We start from the raw sequence: 24,788 nt of genomic DNA, 5'->3' as shown, positions 1-24,788 counted from the left end.
GAATGTCTAGGTCATGAATAAGTGCTCATTTAAGAATAATTCTGTATTATTTTCTATGCTATGTAAATAAAAACCACATTTATAAATGTTTATATATATAACTATTTAGACCATTTGTATATAAATAAAGGATAAAAGAAGTATATACACATAATTTACTCTATCAAAATCATGGTTTTAAAGATACTGCCTCTTCTCCCCTCCTCAAGTAGGGAGTGTCTTGGTTCTCAGCCCCATGTCATCATGAGGTAAGGAGTCCCTGCGGAGGGTCCTTGCGTTGCAGGAGGAGGCCGCTGTGCTTGCTGCTTCATTTCTCCACACTATGCAGCATTTCCACAGTCCTAGGGTGTAATGAGAAGAGGGCAGAAGCCAGGGTTTCTCTGTATTTCTTTTCCCTGAGGTTTTGTTCCTGAAGGCTTGGACATAATTTGATGTTTTTTTTAATTTGCTATAACGTTCCCTGGAGATGTCTAATATTGCCAGGTTCATCCTTAAACTGTGCTCTGTGCCCAGGCTGACCCGTATGACACAGGAGTCTGGAGAACTTAATGCAGAGGCATGAGTGAGGTCTAGGGTCATCAGTGGAAGAAAGCACCATAGACATTTCTTGCTGTATCTCACAATTGTTCTCTAGCTAGTTCTGGCTAGAGAGGTAGAAGGGAGTATATCAGATACTTGTTCTGTTCAGTTCTTACTAATTATTTGTTCGTCAAAGAAAAACCTGTATTAAGTGCTTACCATTTAATTCTATATTGGGTATGACTGTGTTTAAAGCTACAGTTATAAAAGCTGAAGCTTCCAAATGAAAGAAGTGAAATATTGTAAATATACATGAAATACCGATTGAATAGATGTCTGTTTAGGTAAAAGAATAAAAACTATTTGCTATTTAAAAAAACTCGGTATCTTTACTTTAAATAACTTAAAACTCCTTTCTCAATTTCTAGCATGTATAGAAAATATGATTCAACTAGAATAAAGACTGAAGAAGAAGCCTTTTCAAGTAAGAGGTGCTTAGAATGGTTCTATGAATATGCAGGTAGGTAATCATTTACATCCTCTAAGATTGAGCTTCATAAAAAGAAGGAGATTAAAGAATAAAAAATGAGTACTTTTCGAATTCAGTGTGTGTGTGTGTTTGTGTGTGTGTGTGTGTGTGTGTGTGTGTGTTTCTGCCTGTGCCTGTTTTTGGGAGAGAACACAGTTGAAACAAATCACCAAATATCCTATTTATAGCCAGTAGCTAAGCCAAAGAATTCAGAACACTAGAAGGGAACTGAAAAGACGAAATGTACTTGGGAGAAATACTTTGGATTGCTAGGAAACCTATTGAGCATGCTGGTAAAGGGTGATTATTTAGTTTACACATCAAAGTTAAAATGAGCTTTGCTGCTTTGAACCTTTGTGCAGCACAGTGGAATTTCTTATATTAAGTGTCTCTGTTTTGAAAGATCATTTGGCAGACAGTGTTTGTTTTGTCATTTAAAATGTCTTAAATCTGATCCCATTTTTGCAACTTACTATAATTGGTTGGATAATGTAATACTGAAATAAAGGATTTGTTTTTGTGGCTGTGTATGGTGTAAAAAGGGGGAAAGAAAAATTTTCAGACAAGTTTGAGCTGAGGGCTCTTTTACCTTTCCTCCTCCCCACCGTGTTTCCGGCTCTGTCATAACCTGTCATCTTGACTGTTCCATCTCTACTCCCAGCCAGGATCTATTTGCTTCCTATTGTCTTGTTTAAAAAATAATAAACTGAACAGATCATGCATGTCATTCTCTAACAGTCCACTGCACCCTTGCCCCCCACTTAAAAATTCCTGCTACCTGTAGGATGAAAGACAGCTAACATACTGCTGTCCCTTTGCCTCGAGTGTTTGTCTCCACTTTTCCATCTGACAAATTGCTATACATCTTTTACCTTAATTAGCTTAATAGCCTTCCTTTTACTTATACAGGAAAGATATTATTCATACCTGGTTTTGCTGGGTATCAAAACGAGGATTACTCCTAGGGCCAGTGTTTTCCTCTATCCCTACCCTACCCTTTTTTTGATAAAAGTCTTGCCCCTTTGGTCACAGAGCTGTTCCAGGGGCTGGTGGGTAATCCAGGTAGGGACAATCAGATACAATTGTCTGTGGTTTTCAGGTTGAAGCTGGGAGAGGAGCATCTTTCTCCTCTGGTGGTAGGCTTGAAAGGATGTGATCCTGAGTCCTGTAGTTCTTTGGATTTTTGTGAGCCATCCCAGTGTCTTTCTAGTGAATTCTCTTTCATTACTTGAACTAGTTTGAGCTGGATTTTGTTGGCAGGTCATGACAACATAGTACAAACGCTTATATAGTATTAGAATTTATTGTTTTCATGTTTAGGTCCTGAGAACATGAATCTCTTGAAGGCTTTGGTATTCCCAGTGAATGTGGTCGGCATGTTGCCAGGTTCTCAGTGCTTGGGGGCTTAATGAATGGAGAGTTTCCTTGTATTCGTGTCACTTTGACTATGAAGATCTCTTGCTTTCTTACATTGGTCCACATTTATTGTTATGTAATGTATTATAAAAAGGAAAGTTTAAACAGAGAAAAAGTGTACTTAATCCCACTACCATAGCACAGCTATTTTGACTTTTATGTGTGTCTTCCTTTATAAGCAAATATAAAATTTTCCATAGTAAAAGCCACACTTCTGTTTCCTTTGAAAAGGAAGCAGGCTACAGTTTTCCTTCTTGTTTGCTTTTCTCTAGCTCAGAAAGGTGACATTTAGGACAAAGATTAAGCCACATTCTTTAGGCTCCTTGAGGTCCCTGCGAGGTGGTTCCTTGTGGTTTCATCACTGCAAGAAGTTTCTGTGGGTGTGACTATCCATATTTTTATTAACCACCCACCCTTTTTTTGCTTCTTTTCTTTATATCTTACTGGTAGGGAAAATGGCTTGAAATTGGGAATTAAAAGCCCCAACTAGCACCTGCTTTCATTTTTAATATCCCAACCACATGAATAAACACTGTAGATCAGTATTATTCAAGAAAAACGAATGGTGAGATGTTCCAGGAAGGCAGACAGGTTGTGCTCTGGGCGAGCGTGTGGTAGCAGGCGATGAGGCCACGGCCCCCGATGCTCGGGCGAGGGGCCTGTCCCACTGTGCTGTTTGCATGCTCCCTCGGAGAGAGCCACCTGGCTTTGGCTGACTCCCTGCAGTGCACCTGGAGTGGAGTGGAGGGTGGGAGGGGCCTCGGTGGTGTCGTTGTTCTACATGGGCGGACCTTAGTTCTTCCCAGAGTTCTCAGTTCCACCCCTCACCTCACCCTCTGCCCTCTGCGGCTCCTGCAGCCTGAGCCCAGCTCCTCCCAGCTCCTGCCTGGCCAGTTAGCCCCATGCATTCTATGACGCAGCCTCTCACCTTTTTAAATCCCTCTCAACTCAATTTCTAATTATCAGAAATTTAATACATGCTCCACTGGGGCTCTGGTCCTGTTCTCTGTGGTTGTAGGTTTACTCTCTTTTGTACTTTGGTTCTCTGTGACTTTAGAAAGGATTGGCAGGGGGAGTGTGTTTAGACCTTCATCTGAAAGTGGAATCCAGTTTCTTTCCATTGTATAAAAAGTTTTACGTAAATGATCTAACAAATTCTTTCCAAAATATATCTAGGAATAAGAGGTTAGGCCAAATATACAAGTGCCAACATTGATTTCAGAGCCACACTAAAGTTCACACATGTTGGTTGTAAAAGTTCTGCGAGTCCTGACTGTGGGCTTTTCCTCTCTACTTTGGATAGGTTCTACAGCAGAAGTGTTCACTGAAATGAGATTAGGGACCAGGAGCAGGTGCTCAGTGGCAAAGTGGTCTGTCAGTGAAGGAGACGGCATGGCCTGTTTGCTTCAGTGGTGCACCATGGTGTAATTATGGAAACTACCATGAGAGTCTTGGGCCATCACAAAAAGCTTAAATATATTTAGTGAGGGGCCCCTGCTTGAAATGTCAGTGGGAGTGGGAGGATCACTTTTTTTTGAGATTATTTTTGGTGCATCCACTTTCCAAATGTACCTCCAGTATCTTGTCACCAGGGCATTCTATAGCTTATTATTTCAGATATAACTTTTTTAAACCATCTCCCTCAAACCTCACTTTTAATCCACTTTGTGTTAGCCAGTGGCATATTTATTAGATTAAGATTGCTCAATTCTGCAGGTGAATTGATAAATCTAGTGTAAACACATCCATAATCTCAGTGAACAGCGTGATTACGACTAGATCTAAATGCGTGCGCAGGAAAGATAGTGAGAACAAAGGGAACGGTGTGGTAGATGGCAGGGTTACGGGCAGCCTTTAAGTGATGTTGACTGATGAGCTGTATTAACATATTTAGGGTAAAATGTTAAAGTAGCATGAGTCATGCCATTGCAGATCACCCTGTTAAAGCCTTGTTCTTTTAAAACACACAGATGCAAGTGTATATAAGTAGTATGACAATGGCATTGCATAAAAGGTGGGAAGAAGAACAAAAGGGGTAACTTGACATCACTACTGCCCAGCACACCTCAGCAGACCTTTGCGGGCTCGCTACGTGCCAGACTGTGGGGTGTGGATGACGGAAGCGCCGTGCTTGGAGCTCATTTTCTAGTGTGGCAGGCAGCCAGGCAGACAGACAGACCGACCAATGGAGGAACGTCGTCCTTGCAATGAGCATTCACCCGGAGAGGAGGCCGGGTTGCTCAGAGACCCTCAGGCCTTGTGCACAGCCAGCAGGTAGGGCAGGTGGCTTGCTAGACTCAAGAATAGTTTGCAGTGAAGATGAAGAATAGAAACCAAAGACAGGATTATGAAGTACCTTTTTTTTCCTCCGCTCTATGCAACCACGTCCCAAGAAGTCCCATCAGTAGATACCAGAGAGGCACCTGTTCCTAAAAACAGAACTTCCTAGCAAAATAGGAATAGATGAATACTCTCATCTGAGGATAATGATTCTTTAATCTCACTGAGTACTTTATAGGAGTGGATTGAGGAGAAGAACTATGAAACGTGGATACACATGGTCACCTACAGTGCAGTGATGCAAAGTGTGTCAGCCAGGTGTTCTCACAAGAGGGTTATCAGGCATGTAGTGGACAGAGCAGGGTGAAGATTTGATAGGTACAGCACGAACCCACGTATGCAGATAGACAAATCCAGAACTGCATTTCATTGTGTATTTGCACATACATAAATACATAGCAGAAAGGTCTGGGGGGCTACATGCCTAAACGGTGAGGAAGGGGAGAAGTCAGTCTCTCTGTTTACTCCACTTTACTTGGACTTCTCTGTTTGAACATTTCACCATGTGAATGTATGCATGTATGGTTTGTGTAATTTACACGAGTGTGCACTTGTGGGCGTGCATACTCTCAGCCCCAAACAGTGAAGTGCTAACTATTCCCATTTGAGTCAAGAATGAGATAAGGATGCCACTCTCACTTTCTTATTTGCCATTGTTTTGGAAGTTATTAACTAGTGCTGCTAGATGAGAGAAAGAAAGAAGGGGCATAAATATAGGAAAGGAGGTGGCAAAAATGATCATTGTTGAAGATGAGATGATTGAATTATTGTACCTGGAAGGTCAAAGAAAATTGCGTGAAAAACGTAGAAACTAGTATCTATTTCATGCATGTAGAATTCTGTAAAACGCCTTATTTGGGGAAGGGTTCTTCAGGAAACTCTTTCATAAATAGTTGTCTCTGGGGAGTAGGGAGAGGTTAGAGGGGAAACCTTTGCTTTTTTAAACATTTTGATTTTTAATTTTACTTTTAAGTGAAATTTTGTGTGATGTTCATGGATTAATGTTGCCCCAAAAAGCCAAGTTAAAAATTAAATGTGCTTTTTTATTTGATTTTCCCGTAATAATCAAGGAAAGGAAATTAAGAATATGTAGAAAAACATGTCAAATAAAAGGAGGAAAAAGAAAGTACTGGAAAAAAGTAACAGATTTGGATATGTCAAACAAAATTTTTTTTAACAAAGTAGCCCATTTGTGATTAAAGGAAAATAGCACATGCAGAAAAAGTATTTGCTCTGGCCAGATTAAGAGGAAGAGCTGAGTTTTGACTTTAGGGGGAGCTAAAATTGGAAGCAGAGGCGTGACACAAGTCTTAACCTGCACCCAAGGTGATTTTAATATTCATCCTTCCTTGAGAACAACCGTTTATACTTCTATTTTGATTGAGTTATTACTTTGTATAGAAATTACTCTTAAGCTTTCCTGGAAGTCAGGGATCGTGTATCATTCCTCTTTCGCCACTTTGACAGGGCGTAGTTCCAGCGTGTGCCCAGCACATATTATCTGAATGAAACTAAGACGTTTTAAGATAGTGGGTCCTGCTGGACTTGGCGACTGACTAGATCTAGATGCTGTGGAGGACTGTAGAGTGATTCTGGTATTCATTCATTCATTCAGTGAACTTTATTGAGCAACTACTTTGTGCCAGGTGGTATGCTTACACTATAAGCTATAGAACAAATAGCCCTTAATCTTGAAGAACTTAGAAGGAAAGACAGGTGAGCTGGGACTTAAAGCAAATGCAAGAAAAGCACTCCTAGTGTTCCAGGGGGTCAGGAGAACTGCCTGGCCCAGCCTCTGCTGGAGGGGGTGGGAAATAGCGAGGACTGCCTGTCTGGTTCCAGTCTTAAAGGTGGAAGGAGCTTGCATAGGAAGGTGGGGGTCACGTGGCTGAGGCCACAGAGAGTAGTCTGGTGTTGGGTGTGTGTCAGGATGTGTGTGCAAGCAAACCATGGGTAGGTGTTTCTGGATCTTCATTTTTCATTTAGCAATATTTATTTGATTCATTTATTTCCCAGAAACTAGTTTAAAGGGGAAAGCCCTCAGGCTGATGAGGAATGGAGGCAGTACATCATCGAGAACCTTATTTGATATGCCGGAGACTTTGGACTTTATCCATAGGTGGTAGGGAGCATTGAAGGATTTTAAGCCAGGATGGGGTTTGTGTTTGAGATTGCCTTTCTAGGTGAGTGTGTGCAGGATGGGTCAGAGGGGGGTGGAGCTCTGGAATTAGGGTCATCCTGAGGAGACTGCTGGGGTCATCTGAGGGAGAGAATGATGTCTGGACAGGTCAGGGCCCGACAGGTGCAGTTAAGAAATATTTGGGAAGTAAAATTGGTGGCACACTGGATAATTGATTGACTCTGCAGAATGTAGGAGAAAGGAGGACTCCAGGATGACTCCCGGGTCTCTATTTCTGGTGGTGCCCCCAGCTGAGACAAGACAGGAGGATAATCTCGCAGGTTTCGCGAGGAGAGATGATCAGCTCAGTGCGGTGGTGGTTGCAAATGTGAAATGCAGGAGAAGCAGATTTGGGGCAGAAGGTGCGTTTAGTTGTGACAGTTAAACAGGAGGTGGGAAGCCAGACGGCGATGTAGTAGACAGTCCAGAAGTAAGAGGGGGAGAGATCTGAAACCTCGGGTGCAGGGGGGGTTTCCTACTAGAGTGGGCCAGAAGAGTTTTCCGCACGGAACTCTGCACGTCAGGTTCAATATGTTGAAGAAGCAAAGAGAAGCCAGAAGAGGAGAGAGACAGGGCCCTTCCAGAGTCGTGGGAGGGGACAGTTGTGTGAAGAAAGAACTGCTTCACAATTTTCGGATATCACAGAGAAGTCAAATAAAACGAAGATTGACTGTCCACTAGATTTGGCGATTAGGAGCTTACCAGTGACCTAGGCAGGAAGAGATTCATAGAGAGATAGGAGCAAACCCAGACCGCAGGGTTGGAGAGTGAACAGAGCTACGGTAGAGATGGGACGTGTGGGCAGTTCTTTCAGGAAGAAGCAGAGCTAACAGAGTGGGGAGAAAGGGTTTATTTTCTTCTCCAGAACAGAAAGACTGCTGGCTTTTTTTTTTTTCCTGTGTAAAAGAAACAACTGCTATTTCCCAATTAATTTTATAAAGAATATTAGGTGGTTCTTTGCTGTGTTTCCAAAAATTATTGTATGTATTGAAATAAGAATAGAGATTTAACCTACATTAAAGAACAGGAACTGAATTCATGTAACTGTATCTTTAGATATAAATTATATGTACATATATCCATAGGTTGAGGGACTGGGCGAATTGAATTGACTTGAATGATTGTGCAGAGCAGAGTCCTTTAAAGATAGAGCTGAAATTCCAGAATATTTTTCAAATTGGTGATTTCTTTCTTCAGAGAAGATTTATGGTCTTTAAGCATTATTTGATCTGACTTGACTTTAATAGTAAATATTTGGACAGTATACTACTACTACAATAGTAATAGTGTACGTGGTTAGATTTAATTTATATGAGATTGCATTTCATCACAGGTACTGATGATGTTGTAGGTCCTGAAGGCATGGAGAAATTTTGTGAAGACATTGGTGTCGAACCAGAAAATGTAAGTCTAACTTACCAAGTTGGGCAATCAGTTGATCTGATTTTGTCCCTCAGCAAATAAAGCAACAATAAAGAAGTAACGATGTGTTAGTTTTTATGAGGCAATCTAAGAAGTAAGTTCCAATTCTAACTTGATTTGCAAGCAGAATTTTTTGTTGCAGTTGATATGGTGTAACTACAGTCGGTCATTTTTCCCTCTCATTTAATTTCTTGTCTCTAAAAGGTTTAGTAATAAAGTAATTAAACTAGATGTTTAAAACGCAGTATGGGCATGTGTACCTACAGTGACAGATCAGCGGGGGTACCAACGGTGTTGTATATCTTTGTCCCCCTCTGTAGTTGTTCCAGCCTCATGTAGAGTTTGTACAGGACTTTGAATAAATTATTCATTCATAAGGGTTTTGAGTAGGTTGTAATTATCAAGAATTTCTCACAGCTCTTTTACTTCCAATTGAATTTAGCTCAGAAAGTGATTGCTTTTTTAAAAGCCCTAAGTATTTCCTTTAAAAAATTTAATTAGAAGTTTTTTATATGCTTCATTATTTTTGCCTAATTCTTATCATCATGTTGTTGTTGAATTTTTTTCCTATTCCCACATCTTCTCTCTTACTCTAAAATGAAAAATTAGACAAATGCCCTGACTCGTAACTATGCAGTTTATTTTACATCAGCCTCCAATTTAACAAATGTGTCTTAGATCCTAAATGAATTTGTGATCCGGAAGAGATCTCAAGGGATCATCCCTTTGTTCACACTGTTGGCAGGGTATCTGGGGCCTATGCATATACGTCACGCTCTTCTTTGAGACCTCACACTTTTTTCTTAAAAAATTTCTTGTTACCATTTCTATGCTTCCGTCCTCCCCCGCTTGCCCCCAGTAACACTTTAAACTTTCTAAAGAGCCTTTGGACCGTCTTTAATTTACTACATGGATTTTTGTCTTGTATTTTTAATTTTAATGTGATCTAGTTCAGGTATCTTGATAAATTATTCAGTTTGGTTTGCAAAGGTTTAGGGACAACTGGGTCAGTAGTGTTTTGGTTGATCTGGTCCATAGACTAGTCCTCGACAGACAAGAACATGTCGCTGACTTTCAGAAGGAAGTGTTCAGACGGAGGCCTGGCCAAAGTCGGCAGTGTCTTCCGGACAGGAGTGCAAGAGAGGTGAGGGTGAGCCGGGCCTGAGAGGAGGTCCAGAGGGTCCACCAGGGGACAGTGATCGGCGATGATCAGAGGGGTGGGCAGCGGGGCCGATGGGAGGAGACTGGGAGAGGGATGCAGGGGGCACTTACTCTCAGGGGCAGATTCTAACCGGGGGGAAAAAGGGAGGCCTGGCCTTGAAAGTTCCTTACCCCCAGACACCAGTACTCAAAAAAAAAAAAAAAAAAAAAAAAGCTGCCGTTATTATCCCTTTTTGGCAGTGGTGAGTCCTTTAGTGCTGTATTTCTGTAGGAATAGAAATAGTCTTGAAATGTTGAATCATGCTGAAGGCTGAAAGACTGAATTTAGACTATTATTCCAAAGCACTTATTACTGCACTTCAATTAGAAGATGCCGCTAATAGAAGTTTTATTATTTTATATCATCACTAAAAAGGAAAAATGTTGCTGAATAAATTCTGATAAGCCATCAATTGTGGATGCATCCCAATTTCAGAAGTTGTTTGAAAAACGAGCGCTGAAGTAGATTTTTAAAGGCTTGTCTGCATTGATGAGTAAGCACTTTAAAGTATTTAAAACCCTCACCTGGCCTGATATTTATAGCTTATGAAATATAAGCAGGCTTGTAAAATTCAGGTCAGCTTTCATTTACTAAGGTAGCAGCAAAATCCTTTAAGTAGTTAGCTTTCTTATTAGCTGTCCTGATATAAGATCTCTTTTGTGTAAAGAAATACCCGCTACAAGTCTCTGCTTTGGCTGTTTGGCTGCATTTCATACATACTTGTGTGTATGTGTGTTCCTTTACTATAACCGTTTGTTTTTAACTTAAGAAGTGTTTAATATGGAATTTTTAAACTTTCTAATAGAGGACTGAGTGTAGATATTGTTTGAGAAAATACCAAGTTTGAATTAGGAAATGTAGGTTAGTTCACTAGGTAAGTTGATATACAGAAGTCAGAGTTCCAAGAAAAGCCGAGGGACGGGGAGAAAAATCCTCTATGTGTGAGAAGTTTGAAGAACTTGTAACCTCTTCTTTTTGGGAAATTCTTCTTAGGCCATTGGTCTCTTTAAGTCACCATTTTTAACCTATTTAACAATCATATTTTGTGATGTGCACAATATGTAGGAAAGTTGGTTCACTTATCAGTCCTAGTAATTACCCAATAATCTAGATTTTTAAAGTCTAGAAAACCTAGTGACTTTAAAAAAAGATATGTGCTGATTTAACTGATATTTGATGAACGGTCCTAGAGATTGGTGGGTTCTCACTGGTGTTAATTTCCAGCGTAGAAAATCATAAAGTTAGCATCAAGAGAAAGCTTTTTATTAATCTTCCAGTTATAAATTAGACAAAGCTTGAGATTTAGTCTACAGACCAGCTTGTTGGCAGTTAAAAGGACAGACCTTCTGGACCTCCTGAATGCTGCTGTTCTGGAGTTCGTAACGTGCCTGTTGGCTCTTGAGGCTAATTAAATCATCTAAAGTGATTTCTGAGTGGCTGCTCGCCTCATTTTTTCATGTTATATCAGCCGGATTCCTTTCACTAGCACCATCAGCTGACCCAGTTGGGCACATGGGTTGTGGTTTAATGGTTTGGGGCAGTTCTTCTAGTAGTTGAAATGAAACCATTAGGTCCAGTATAAAGAAATCAGGTTAACTGCTAAATGCCAAGTATGCTAGGCCCTGGCCAGCTGTATTCCAGAAATATTTATTTTCTTCCCACTGCCTTTTTTTTTTTTTTTTTAATAACAACGAATGGAGATACAGCCATTCAGCAGTGTTGACGTGATGTCCAACTTCGCATTTGGGTTCCCTTATGTATGAACAACTGTCCAGAGGTGATCAGCCCTGCAGAGTGGCAGGACTGGGAAGGCCCTGTCTTCTTCACCTCTCTAGGAGGGGCTCACTTCCTTTTTCAGTTACTCTTCATCTTACCCTGAGTCTTTGAGGTAGATAAGGTGAGAGGGCTTCCTCTTTCCCCGAATGTGGGACGGCCTCAGCCCTGTCCCTGTGCAGAGCCCTGGAGAGCTTGCAGCTGGAGGCGCCTTTGAAATGTCATTTTGTCTTTTATACCTCAGGTGTTTATTAAACTCATCATCACTATCTTGGTGCCACCTTTTCCAAAGCAGCCAAGTGAAAAAGTGATGAGCAGTGCCAAAAACCAGAGTTGTCACCGTTCCTGATATCTGCAGAGTTTCAGAAGAGCCACTGAAAGTGAGGGCGATGCCCCACTGAGAATTGTCTGGGCTGTCACTCACCCTGTGCCTGTTCCAGGACTGGTGCTGTTGAAGTGGAGTGTTAAGCTGCTTTAAAATCAGACCTCCCCCGTCACCCCCCACCCCTGTATAGGTAGTTGACTTCGCAAACATTGATGTGTTTGTGATACAGCTCCCTACTGCCTGCCTTTTTGGTTCTGCACCTTGCTTTCTTCATTTTCACTTAACAGATCTTGGAAACTGTTCCATATTTGTGTGGATGGCTCCACTCATTTGTCTTGCTGGTGGCATAGTACTATTTTGTATGGAATGTGTTTAGCAAAGAAGTATTTAAGTAGTCCTTTATTAATAGACGTTTGGTTGTTTTTAATCTTTTACTACTACTAATAGTACTATAGTGAATATGGTTGAGTAGACATGTTTGTGTACCTGTGCTGGTGTGTCTGTAAGTTTCCATTGGTGAAACTGCAGAGTCAGTAATTGGCTTCCATTTGGGTAGATACTGCAGAATTGCCCTCGGGAGAATTGCCCCTTACACTTCCACCGTTATGCATCATAAGAGTTCATGTTTCTCCAAGCCCTTGTCAGTGGACTGAATTATCAAACTCTTGGATGTTTGCCAAACTGGAACTCATTTTTTGGGTGGGACCTCATTTTTATTTATTTATTTGTTTGTTTGTTTATTTATTTTTTAATGGAGGCACTGGGGATTGAACTGAGGACCTTGTGCATGTACTGTACCACTGAGCTGTATCCTCCTCCCAAAACTGGAACTCATTTGTGAAGTTACCCTGTTCATGTTTCAGGGACTAAACTACCATGAACAGGAGCGTTTGGCGTGGTATTCATGTGTTTACTTGCTGAGCTCTGTCCTCCTGATTTGATTGGTCTTTCTGTTTTGTTTTGTTTTTAAACAGGTAGTTATGCTTGTCCTAGCTTGGAAATTGGATGCACAAAACATGGGTTATTTTACTCTACAGGAATGGTTAAAAGGAATGACTTCTCTACAGTAAGTCCTGAGGCTGCACTGGGGCAGGCGGGCGGGGGTCTCCTCTCCCTGCTGGCTGCCTCCCCGCTGGGATCTCGGCGAGCCCTGGTTGGGTGACTGGAGGAAAGCCAGGTGCCGCGGACAGGCTTCATCTGTGGCCATAGGTGTAAAGACTAAGCCCCATTTTTATACGATGAGGAGGGCTATTATGGATGAATTTTAGCAATTAAGGTCTTTATATAATGTATATTGTTTATTTTAGTGTTCTAGAGCAGCTCGATAAAAATAGGCCATCCTTTTCTCATATATGTGAGCCACAAAGATAATTTAAAATTTTCTAATAGCCACATTAAAAAGAAACAGGTAAAATTCATTTTAGTATATTTTATTTAACCCACAACATCTAAAATATTATCATTCCAACATATAATCAATATTTTAAAAATCAGTGAGTTATTTTACCTTCTTTTTTCATATTAAAACTTCAAAATCCGGTGTGTATATTTTACATTTGCAGAGCATGTCAGTTTTCATTAGCTATGTTTCAGGTGCTCCGTACCCACATGTGTCTAGTGTCTTCTGTATCGGACTGCACAGGTTTAGAGCTTAAAAATCAGAGTATTAGCATCTACTGTACAGTTAGTGAGAAACAACTGAGTAAAGTATAACTTTTAAGTGAAGATATTTGTTATCTTTTATTTTATATATTCTGATATTAGCTCTGGGCACAGTTAGAACTTCCTTACCCTAGTGATTAAAAAAATAGTAACGGTAAGGATTCTGTTTTTCTTACCTGGCCCAGAATGAGGAAAGTCAGTGGTTTTATGTGTTCACTTTGTGCTTGCATGCATATGTATCTGTGTGTTGTTTACCTATGTGCTTGCCAAGAGTTTCACTTAAGAAAACACAAATTGTTCTTCTCTGTCATCCGGGGAAAGACACACTTGAGGTGGATGGTGAAACGTGTCAGATGATGCTGGGGGAGGAGTGCTCATTCTTTCTGTAGGAACTGAAGTGCCTGAAAGGACTTCTCTTCTTCTTTTCACTTGAACCAGGAATAATAGACTTTAGTTTTCCTGGATTGAAATTGGAATTGAAATGGTTTTATGGCTTTATTTAAATAATTTTGGAACTGATCAACTTTTAGTATCATTGACCATTTACTCCTGGTAATAATGCTTTATTTGCACTGTGCCTTAGTTTGTGAGGACTTTTCACATTTCTCTCATTTGAGCCTCACGGCTCCCGCGACAGCTCAGGCTTTTTTCTGCACATTTTACAGATGAGGAAACTGAGGCTTAGAGGGGATTCGTGATTTCTGAAAGTAAGTGGTAGGAATGGGAAGAAAACCTAAGACTTCTGATTCTTAAGTCACATTCTTCCTCTAACAACTGTTGCCTGATGACAAATGAATTTTAAATAAAAGCCAAATCACCCTTTTACAAATGCACTTTCCTCTCAGCCTGCTCTAGAATTTTGGGGTTAGTCTCTGAAATCTCTCAAAATTGTGTTTGTTGTGTTGGGGAACATCTCCTTGCGATTTTAAGCCTTCTAACCCTTGCATTGCTCTCCACGCTGCCTCTCTTTGTTGCTTTCCAAATAGAGCGCACGATGGCTGCTCTTTTTTTTTTTTTAAGGATCCTTGTTATGATGAATGCACAGCCAAACTAAGATTTCATTCAAGGCTTTTGAGGAGGTGCCATCAACATTTTTTCAGGCACATTTCTATTTGTCTTAAGAGAGTATAATATCCGTTTTTGTATTGTTCTAGATTCTTTTTTACATTTGCCTTTACGAAGAATATTACACATTGCCAGGCCTTCCCCACGTTTTAAGGATCACATCACCTGGGAATTGAAATATGTGGTTTCCTGGAAGAAGTCTATTTGTACGTTCACAGGGAGGGGCCCAGGGTTGGGGGCGTTCTGCAAACTCTTTGTCGGTAACTCTGCTCGCCACTCTCTGTGACACAGGAGGTGGCAGGTGGGTTCCTGTAGAATGCTGCCACGGGGTCCTTGCACTTCATGATGCGGTGACAAGCCCGAGCCACTGTAAAGGAACTGAGGAAGCTGCTTTCTTTCTTCATGTGAAAGTCTAAGATTAGATTCCTTATCAACGAAGTGAAGATGATTACTCAGAATAACCTTTAAGGTTCTTTGTAGTTCAAAAATAGTGCAATTTCAAGTTTTAAGAACTTCTGCCCCTCCTCTCCTTCCTGCCTTCCTAGATTCGTCATTTGTTCTGCAAATATTTAAATGGCAGTGATGTGCCAAGCACAGTATTCTAGGTCCTGGGAAACAAAAGCCAGGAACAAGACAAAGTCCATTTGGGGCAGGAGCTTGGAAGCAGTGTTCAGGCAAAACATCCAAAAGTAGTAATAGGTCATTTCTCTTTATGCTGCTTGAATTAACTAACTAAGTACTGAATGTACAAGGTATGTACACCCAGTAAATAAGAAAACTCAGAGGCTAATCATTTCTATGCTCTAAAGATGGTAAGTAGTTCATCTTTGAATGATCTGTTTTGTCTTCTGTTTTTCCTTTTTTGCTCATTTTTGGCTTTATTAAACCTGTCCAGTGAACTTTTTGGGGCTCAATCTGTAATTAAAGTGTATTTAACAAAACCTTTCTAAAAAAATTATTACCATACAATAGGAGCATGCTAGAAATCAGAAGCCCATGAGTTTTAGCACCAGACAGTTTTGAATCAGTTGTGCCACTCCCTGGTGTCCCTGGAAGCGTCCCTGAGACCAGGGTGGTGAAGTGATGAAATGTGGCTTCCCCTGGGCACCTGAAGTCAGTCTCCTTGACACTGTCTAGAGCAGTGGTGTGCTTGGCCTCTCCAGGGCCACGTCTTGTGAGAGTCTTGGAAGAAGTGACGGCAGCTGGTAGGGAACGTCCATCCCCAGGCTTCCAGGGTCCCCCTCAGTCAGAGAAGGCCACAGCTCTTGTTTTAATCGACTATTTCATTTATTGCCTCATTCCAACATGTGAGTTTAAGGTTACCCCTGATGAATTAAGCTTACAGGGATGTTTAAGGTAAATAAAACCAAACCGAAAAAAATAAAGTGTGTTAGAGTTGCAGCTAACTTTGCATAGAAGCAATGATGGACTGGGAAAATACCTTTGGGCTGACTCAGTGAAGGGGCAAAGCCTGTCCCAGGGTCGTGGGGTAGAACTGCCTTTGATTTTATAACCTTTGAGGATTATTGACTGGATTCCTATTGCTTCTGAATGTGTTACAGCAGCAAAGCTCAAAAAAGCCACGATTCTATGATACATGCATATTTTGTTGTGAGAAATGATGCTCCTTAGCGGTGTGACACTGTCACTCTACGACTCCCACAAGTTTTCTTATTTGTGGTACACAGAAAAGCCAGGGGAAGTGGGTTAAATGATGTGGCTACTTTCGAAAAGTCTCAGGCCAGGCCCGGTTCTTCACAGCCCCTTTGTTCTAACAAGTCCCTCTGCAGGTGGCCTTGTCGAGTGGCCACTAGGTGGCAGCCTGCGGTTCGGACCTGGGGACTTAGCAGCTGTCTCCCTGGTGGGGGTTAGTCCATAGCTCCATGAGACAAAGCCCCTTTTAAAGCAGGTTGAACTCTTTATTGACAGTATCATCTCTAACCCATGTAACCATCCTTAGTGATACATGATGTGAAAAACCTACTTTGGGCAGTTTATGCTTGACACACCAGACAAGATCTGTGAGCGTCTTTCTTGATGTCTTTTGCCAGCACGGCTGGACTCACTCCCGACATGCTGCAGAACTTCACGTTTTGTCTTGAAACGACTTTGCTTTCTGTTAGCCGTGCAGCGGTTGTATAAATGAGTGGTTCCTGCTCTAGAATCAGTTGAAACAAACAACTGCTCTTCTTCCTGGGAGCCGGGGAACCTTGGCCTTAGATGTTTTGGGGTTAGCTGATTTCCCTCCTCTTTGACCCTCCCCGATGTTACTACTAATAAAATATGTTATTTATATACATGCTGGGAAAATCAAACCATACGGTAGAGTGCCCAATGCGACGTAAGCCCTGCTCCCACTCCTGCCTCTGAGACCCCCACTCACTGCGTTCTTGTGTATCCGTTTAGCCTTCATCACCCTCATTTCGGTTCTGGCATTAGATCTCTAACTAGGTTATCCATCAGTCTCTTTTTTTCCTTTCCTAACCCTTCTACACACAGATCCAGTATGGGCTTTTCAGAATGGAAGCCTGGTTATGGTCTCTCCCATGGTAGGGGGTGGCTTCCATTGTTTCCAGGATTTAAAAAAAAAACAACCCAAATCCAAAAAACCCACTGTGGACCACCGAAACCCTTTGTGGTCTGGCTCCATTTCAGCTTCATCTTGTACTACTCTACCCAGTCTAGTCAAAATGGTTTTCTTTTAGTCTTTGGACTTGGTATGCTCCCTTCTGCCACTGGGCCTTTGCACATACTGTCCTGTAATCTGGAAAGCCCTCTCCTCCAAAAACATCTAGTTTCTGCTTATCTTTCAGCTCTCAGCTTACATGTCAGTCCCTTAAAAGAACCTTTTCTGACTTCTAAAATTGTCTAATTTTAATCTTTTTAAATTTTCAAACATGAAGAAATAAAGGACATTCTAAATTGTTGTAGACTCACAGAAATGATACATTTACTTTAACTTTTGGCTTTTAGATATTTTATCATCTCAGTGGATCAGGAAGATTTTTTGTAGATAGCTACAAAAAAGCTTTCACAAACTTATTGCTAAAAATACATCAGTGTTCTCTGTTATGAACCATATTTTAATTTATAAAGTATTTAAATACTTATGTTGATAATATCTGTAATATGTATTATCCATACTTAGTATGTAGAAGCTTTACAGAGAAACACAAGGAAACACATTTAGCATTGAAAAGCTTTCACATCACCAGTGAAAACAGTGACTCTTGGTTCTCATTGTTAAGGGCTAGATATTATGAACAGAAAATTAGTTTGTAAAATAACCAGTTAGTCTACTTCCTTAAGGAAAATAAACAGTATGTCACTTACTTGTGAAAATAGGTTATCATCACCAGGGCTCCCTGGAGAAATGGCTGATTCAAGTCTAGTCTAGAGAGAGTACAAGGTGAGCTGGAATATTTTGTGCCGGAAAGCAAGGACATGCTCAGAGACTGTTGGGGACACGTCAGAAGGACCCTGGAGCCAGCTCGAAGGGGCCACTGCCCAAGTGAGGACAAATTGTGCATCAAAAATAATGAAGACAGTAACAGATGACAACACTGAATAAACAGCAAAAATCTTTAAGTCCAGAAAATAAGAAAGGTGGTGTGTAAAACTCTTCTTTCTAGAACAATTCCAGCCAGAAAGTGTAAAAACATGATAGAGTTAGAAAAAGCACCATTCTGCATCTTCAAATGTAAGATGGATTCAGGCAGGGATCCTCAGCAGATGTTAAAACCATCCGGTGAGAGGTTTCTGAGGAACAGGAGTCACAGTCTCAAGGAATCATCCCCAGATTACATCCTGTTTCAGAGTGGGGAAGGGTACCATTAAGTGGAGACTGGCGGACATTACCTTCTCCAAGTGGTATTCTGGCGGCATCACCAGTGGCAGGGCACACTGACATATGAGCCTCCTCGTGGGGGTGTACTGAGAAGGACATCACGTGGAGTGTCATTCAACCTCAGGGAATCACAGGGAAATTACCTGACAAACAGATTCTGCAAAACAAGAAGTCTAGTATCTTCAAAAATGACATTGTCAAGACATACAGAAAAAGGGCAGGACACCCTTGCAGAGACTAAGGAGATAGCTGATAGTGATGCGTGAGCTTTGAGTGGGTCCCAGATGGGAAGAAAGCAGCAGCTGTAAAGACAGTTGGGAAATTGCACATTGGCCATGCATTAGCTAAGAAAGTTAACGTTTCTAGAATATTAAGAATGATGATGGTATTTAAGCATTCAGGAGTAAAGCGGCATTATGTTGGCAATGTACTTTGCGAGTGGTACAGAAAAAAGTGCACGTATGAGGGGCGCACAAGCATGACCATGTTCACGGTGAACCGAGGTGGGCATGTGGGTGCTTAGTTACTATTTCTTCAACTTTTCTGTACATTTGAAATTTTTTAAAATAAAAACTTTATAGAAAAATATAGCTCATTGTGGACATTTTCCAACCCCAGGGTTTTTATTCTTTCAGTATTGTGTTTTATATTATTACCCCACTTAAGAAAAAACTCGGGTTATAATTTGCCTTTATTCTGTTTTTCTAGATGTGATACAACAGAAAAACTCAGAAATACTTTGGATTACTTAAGATCATTATTAAATGATTCTACAAACTTTAAGCTTATTTACAGATATGCGTTTGACTTTGCACGGGTGAGTTCTCTGGAGCCTATCCAGATGTTTCCCTCTCCTCCCTCCCCTTTTTATTGCCTTTTGAGGTTGTTTAACATGCTTCAGCAAGGAAGCTGAATAAGCTACTCCCAGGATGCTAGTTAGAATTTCTCTCTACATGTGTACTTTCTACACTGACTCTGATTTGAGCAAAAATCCAGTATGTCAGCAAAAGCTCTAGTGACGGACCTTTAATAGCTCTTGAGATTAGCTTAGAAGGAGCTTATAAATGAGCATGTAATAGACACTATTCTGTAAGTCTCTTAGGTAAGTTTGGGAAAGCTTTACTTCCCACGGAACAGCAAACCTTCACCACTGAGTTTGCTGGAATCAGCTCTCAGATAGAAGCCAGTTTCCCTTTGGGTGCTATATTGTATCTGGAAATCATCTGAATTTCAAATGTGAGCTAACTTCAGTGGACATTATTCAAACATAGTTTCCAGTCATCCTTTTGAGAAGTGATCATCTTGTTTGTCACAGTTCTACTGGGGTGAAATAAAGCTCTGTTTTTCAGCCTGGTCTCCATAGGTAGTGAATTCTGAGGCACTGGTTGGCATTGTGTTCATTCACAGCCCATGGCCAATATGTACGATTAAGCTGTATTCCGGAATGGTGGTTTCTGTTATGTTTGTATGTATGGTGGGTTTAGGGCACTAGCTTTCTAGAGTGATGATTTTTTTTAAGCAGAGAATTCAGTGACTTTTTTTTTTTCTTATCACCATGTTGATCTTTTTCACTTTTTCCTTGCTTTGGTTCTGTTAGCTCAGCACCGAAGGTTTACTTGATGGTGAATTCTGGTGCATCTGTAATAACATTAGTTGTTCCCTGTAGTGTCTTCATTTGTGAATTTTTGCATTATGTTTGCAACCTTCAAATAAAATCAGGACATGCGTGGAAATGTATAGGTGTTAGAAGTGATATGGTGAAATTCAGATGCAGTGTTTTAGTGGATGGTATTTGTGTAATTGTAGATAAAAGTTGTTTGCCAGATGCTTTTAGAATGGATGCATAGTTTCTAGGATTAAATTTTTTTTCATGGGATTTTTTTCCCTCCCTGAGGTCAACTGCTGCTTATTGTATGGCTGCAAATTTGTTTAGAAGCATTATGCCTTCTCACCAAAATAAGCCATATTTTCTACCATCCTTGTTTGGGGGTCAGATTTTCCCACGTGTCCACTGCTTTAGAACCAGGTTCCATCTTGTTCCTCCCTGGCTTTATGTCCCCTTCTCAGTCAATCCCTGAGGCTCCTCTGTTCAGCTGCCTCTTTCTTGGTGCTTCCTCTACAGCCTTGGGGTTGAGGCCGGGCTCCTCCGCACCTATACTCCTGGGGCGGTCTTGTCTCCACGCGCTTTCCCTTTTCACCTGGTGCCACCCATCAGCTCACAAAGCCAGCAGCACCCATCACCTCCCTGTGAATGCAGTGCTTCCCCGTGTAGATGGCACAGCTTCTCCCACAACAACCCTGAGAGACAGACAGGGATCGTTTCACCATCCTTCACAGCAGAGGAAAGTGGAGAGATTGGGCCTGGGGCACATGGTCGACCAGCAGCAGATCCAGGACGCAAACTCAGGTTGTGGCCCCAGGTCCCACCCGCGGGTCACTCCAGGCCCTCACGTTCAAGTCCCGAGCTTCCTCTCCCGCAAGACACCTGTGTGGTGGTGACATCCAACTAGCTGTTGGCTGACCCTGCTGCCTGCATCTTTGCCCTTGGCTCTCCTTGGAGCCCTGTCTGTGCTCCGACAGCTCCCTCCAGCATCGGGCTTCTGGGCCCAAGCCGCATGCTGCCACTTTCACGCAGCCTCCCCCGATCATCCCGCCCCGGCCATGTGTGCCTCCACTTACACAGCCTTTCTGTCCTCTCTGTCTTGCCTGTGGAGTTTGGGGACAGGCCTTAGTTTTTTTATGACAGATTAAGGGGCTACGTGTTTTCTTTCTTCATATCCCTTGTAGCAGCCTGCCAAGATCTTTGCTTTTAAGGAGAGTATCAGTAAATGTCAGTGAATTAAGCCCTTTCTGTAAGATAGATAACAACCACCCATATTTAATCATTACCAAAAAGATTCAGTTCAGCTAAAATAGGCTGTAAGATGAATTTGTTGAGTCCTTTTTTTGTTTTGTTCAGCTGTATCCCACAAGTTTTGAGATGTGTATTCATTTGCATTCAGTTCAAATATTTTCCAGTTTCCCCTGTGATTGCTTTGGACCCACTGGTTATTTAGAAGTGTGTTGTTTGTGTTACTTTCCAACTGTTGAGAATTTTCCAAGTAATCTTTCTGTCGTTTCTGCTGTGGGCAGAGAACACACTCTATACAATGTCAGTCCACTTAAATGTATGGAGTCTTGATTTACGGTCCAGAATATGGTCTGCTGTGATGAATGTTTTAAGTGTACCTGAAAAGAATGAATATTCTGCTGCTGTTCAGTGGACTGTTGTATAAATGTCAATTAGATCAAGTTGGTTGATGGTTGTTGTTTAGGTCTTCTGTATCCTTATTGATTTCTGCCTACTGTTCCATCATCTCCTGAGAGAGGAACATTGAACTCTTCAACTATAATTACTCCTCCTGTTGCTTATATCATTTTTTGTGTCATGTATTTTGAAGTTCAGACATTAGGTTTAGATATACTTAGTATTACTACGTCCTTGAAGAATTGACCCTTTAGCAGTGTGACATGTCTGCCTTTATCTGATAGTATTCCTTGTTCTGCAGTCTACTTTATCTGATTCAAATGTAGCCATTTCTGCTTTTTTTTAAATTAAAGTCCATGTGATATGTCTTTTTTAATCCTCTTACTTTAAACCTATTTGTGTCTTTATATAGTGGGTTTCTTGTAGGTCGCATATGCGTAGTTAGGTCTGGCAGTGTGTGTCTTAATTGAGGTATTTAAACCATTCACATTTAATGTATTTGTTGGTGTGGTTGAGTTTACATCTCCTATATTGCTGTTTATTTCCTTTTTTGTCCTACCTGTTTTTGTTCCTCTTTTGCTCTTTCCATGACTTGTTTTGGATTGGGGTTTTCTTTTTTCAGATTTATTTTAATCACTCCATTCCACTGTCATTAGCTGTGTATCTGTTTTATGTTGTGTGTGTGACTGCTCTAGGCTTTACAGTTTACATCTTTAAATTTTCACAGTCCATCTTCCAGCATTGCACCTCTTTATGCATAATGCAAGAACCTTTTACAACAGTGCACTTTCGTTTTGCCCTTCCATCCTTTCTGCTGCTGTTGTCATGCATTTTACTTATTCACTCACTGTACATCTCATAATACATTTAGTCTGTTCAGGCTGCTGTAACAAAATACCAGAGACTAAGTAGCTTATAAACAACAGAAATTTATTTCTCACAGTTCTGGAGACTGGGAAGTCTAAGATAGCAGTGCCAGCAGTTTAAGTGTCTAACCAGGACTTACCTCCCAGATAGCTGTCTTTTTGCCATAAGCTCACATGAGAGAAGGGAGGAGGGGCCTCTCTGCAGCCTTTTTTTTAGGGGCACTACTCCACGGTCATGAGGGCTCCACCCCCGATCACCATCACCTTGGGGTTTAGGATTTCAACATACAGGTTTGGGAGGAGGGACAATGACATTCAGATCATAGCATATACTGTTATCGTTTTTGGCTTAAAAGGGCAAAAATAACCTTTTATATTTACCCGAATATATACCACTTTTGTACTCTTTCTTCCTTTTGTGTACATCCAGACTTCTGTCTGGTATCATTTATCTTTTGCCTAAAAAATTTCCTTCAGCATTTTTCATAGTACAGATTTTCTGGTGATGAATCTCCAAGCTTTTATCTTGCCTTCAGTTTAGAATGTACTTCTCTGGATAAAAGATTCTAGTTTGACCATTTATTCTTTTACTACTTTAATGATGTCTCACCATTGTCTTCTGTCTCGTGAGTTTCTGTTGGTAAGTCTGGTGTCATTCATTATTCCTTTGAACATAGTGTTTTGTTTTGTTTTCTGACTACTTTTATTCTCTTTTCAGCAAGTTGACTGTGACGTGCCTTGGCATAATTTTTGTTGTGTTTATTCTGGTTAGGACTTGTTGAGTTTTTTTTAGATCTGTGGATTTATAGTTTGTATTAAATTGGGAAATTTCTCAGCTGTTATTTCTTCAACTATTTTTTCTGCTCTCCCTCTGTCTTCTGCCATTAGTGATACCTACGTTAGATGCTTGATATTGTCCCACAAGCCACCGATGCTGTGTTCAATTGTTTATTGTTGCTTTCCCTTTTTGTTTCCCTTTGGATTTTTTTTTTTTTACTGTATCTTCTAATACTATTATTTTCTTCTGTAGTGGCTAATCTGCTGTTAATCCTGTTAATATTTTTCATTTCAGATACTGTATTTTTCATGTCTAGAAATTCCATTTTTGTCATTTTATATCCATTTCTTTCATCATGGTAATATTTTCTTTTACCATCTTGATCATCCAGAACTTGTCTATCACAGGTGTGTGAGCACCGTTTTCTTCTGGTCTCTTCATCTCTGTCATTTCTGTTTCTCTTGCTCTTGGTTACATTTTTTATGTTGGTTATGGGTTGTATTTTACAGCTTTTTGCATTCCTAGTAGCATTTTTTCTTTTTTTATTGGATGTTGGATAGTGTGAGTTGTATACTGTTGGTTGCTGGGGTTTTTTGTATTCTTTAAATAATGTTGGATTTAAATTTTTTTCTGGTGTATAGTTAAGTTACTTGGAATCAGACTGATCCTTTGAAAGGACTGGTCCAGAGCCGCCTCCGTCTAGGGATGATTTAGCCCTACTAGTAAGACAGTACCCTTTTGAGGACTCTGCCCAGGGCCCTGTGTGTTACATTATCCCCTGTGGCTGGTGGGAGTACAGACAATTCCCAGCCGCTGTGAGCTCCGGCAACTTCCGCATACTCTACTGCCGGCTCGGGGGGCTTTCCTCTCAAACATGCACAGGTGAGTCCTCAGCCACTGACTGAGGACACCCTGTGGCTCTCCACATCTCTCTCTCTGCAGCTCCCACCTTGCTGATTTTTTGCCCCACAAATTATATGCCTCCTTGGACTCCACAGACTCTGTCTTTTCCAGCTCAGCAAGCTGGCTTTCCACTAGGCTGGGTTTGGGTTCCCTGTCCTGTGCTGTGGCCTGAGATCCACCTCCACAAAGTATGCTAGTGTCACTGGACGGCTTATCTTTTCCCTCAAGGGTCACAGTCCTGTACTGCATGTTGACCAGTGCCTGAGAGCCATTGTTTCATATATTGTGTTCAGTTTTCTGGTTGTTCGAAGTGAAGGAGGGAAGGGAAATCTGGTTTTGTGACTCCATCTTGGTTGGAAGCAGAACTCAAACCCCCATTTTTCCCCCTCCATTTTTTTTCCCCTACTAGAGAAATGGCTCCTAGAGGTAATAATGCATAAGTGCACATCAGACCTTTTAAACTTAAACTTCTAATACAAACCAAACTTTGTTATAGTTTTAATATCCTAAATATTCTCTATTGCAAATAACAATGGCATGTGTTAAATACTCTGCATTATACTTTAATGTACCAGGAAAGAAACTGTAGTCCAATACCAGAAAATGATAAAATGTCCCTTTAATATCTCTCCGCCAGACTTATAGTCCTAAGCGTGTGATTGTTTTTTCCCTCATCTTTGAACCTTGTAGCCAATTAAAAGTAATACTTGGCTGTA

General features: G+C 40.9%; 1 protein-coding gene across 6 annotated transcripts in view; it reads left to right on the top strand.

Moving 5' to 3' along the window:
* DCUN1D4 (defective in cullin neddylation 1 domain containing 4) overlaps window positions 1-24,788 on the top strand; it is a 65,192-nt gene that overhangs the window by 28,702 nt on the left and 11,702 nt on the right. For all 6 annotated transcript variants that reach the window (XM_010962574.3, XM_045522306.2, XM_074348161.1 and 3 more), the window contains 4 exons: window positions 948-1,039; window positions 8,317-8,387; window positions 12,679-12,770; window positions 18,987-19,095. In XM_010962574.3, the coding sequence (XP_010960876.1) occupies window positions 948-1,039; window positions 8,317-8,387; window positions 12,679-12,770; window positions 18,987-19,095 (364 nt within the window). The remainder of the gene's footprint in view (window positions 1-947; window positions 1,040-8,316; window positions 8,388-12,678; window positions 12,771-18,986; window positions 19,096-24,788) is intronic.

This window comes from Camelus bactrianus, chromosome 2 (assembly GCF_048773025.1).
Source record: "Camelus bactrianus isolate YW-2024 breed Bactrian camel chromosome 2, ASM4877302v1, whole genome shotgun sequence".
NCBI classification, from domain to species: domain Eukaryota; kingdom Metazoa; phylum Chordata; class Mammalia; order Artiodactyla; family Camelidae; genus Camelus; species Camelus bactrianus.
The sequence above is the reverse complement of the archived record's forward strand: the minus strand, read 5'-3'. Positions and strand labels throughout refer to the sequence as shown.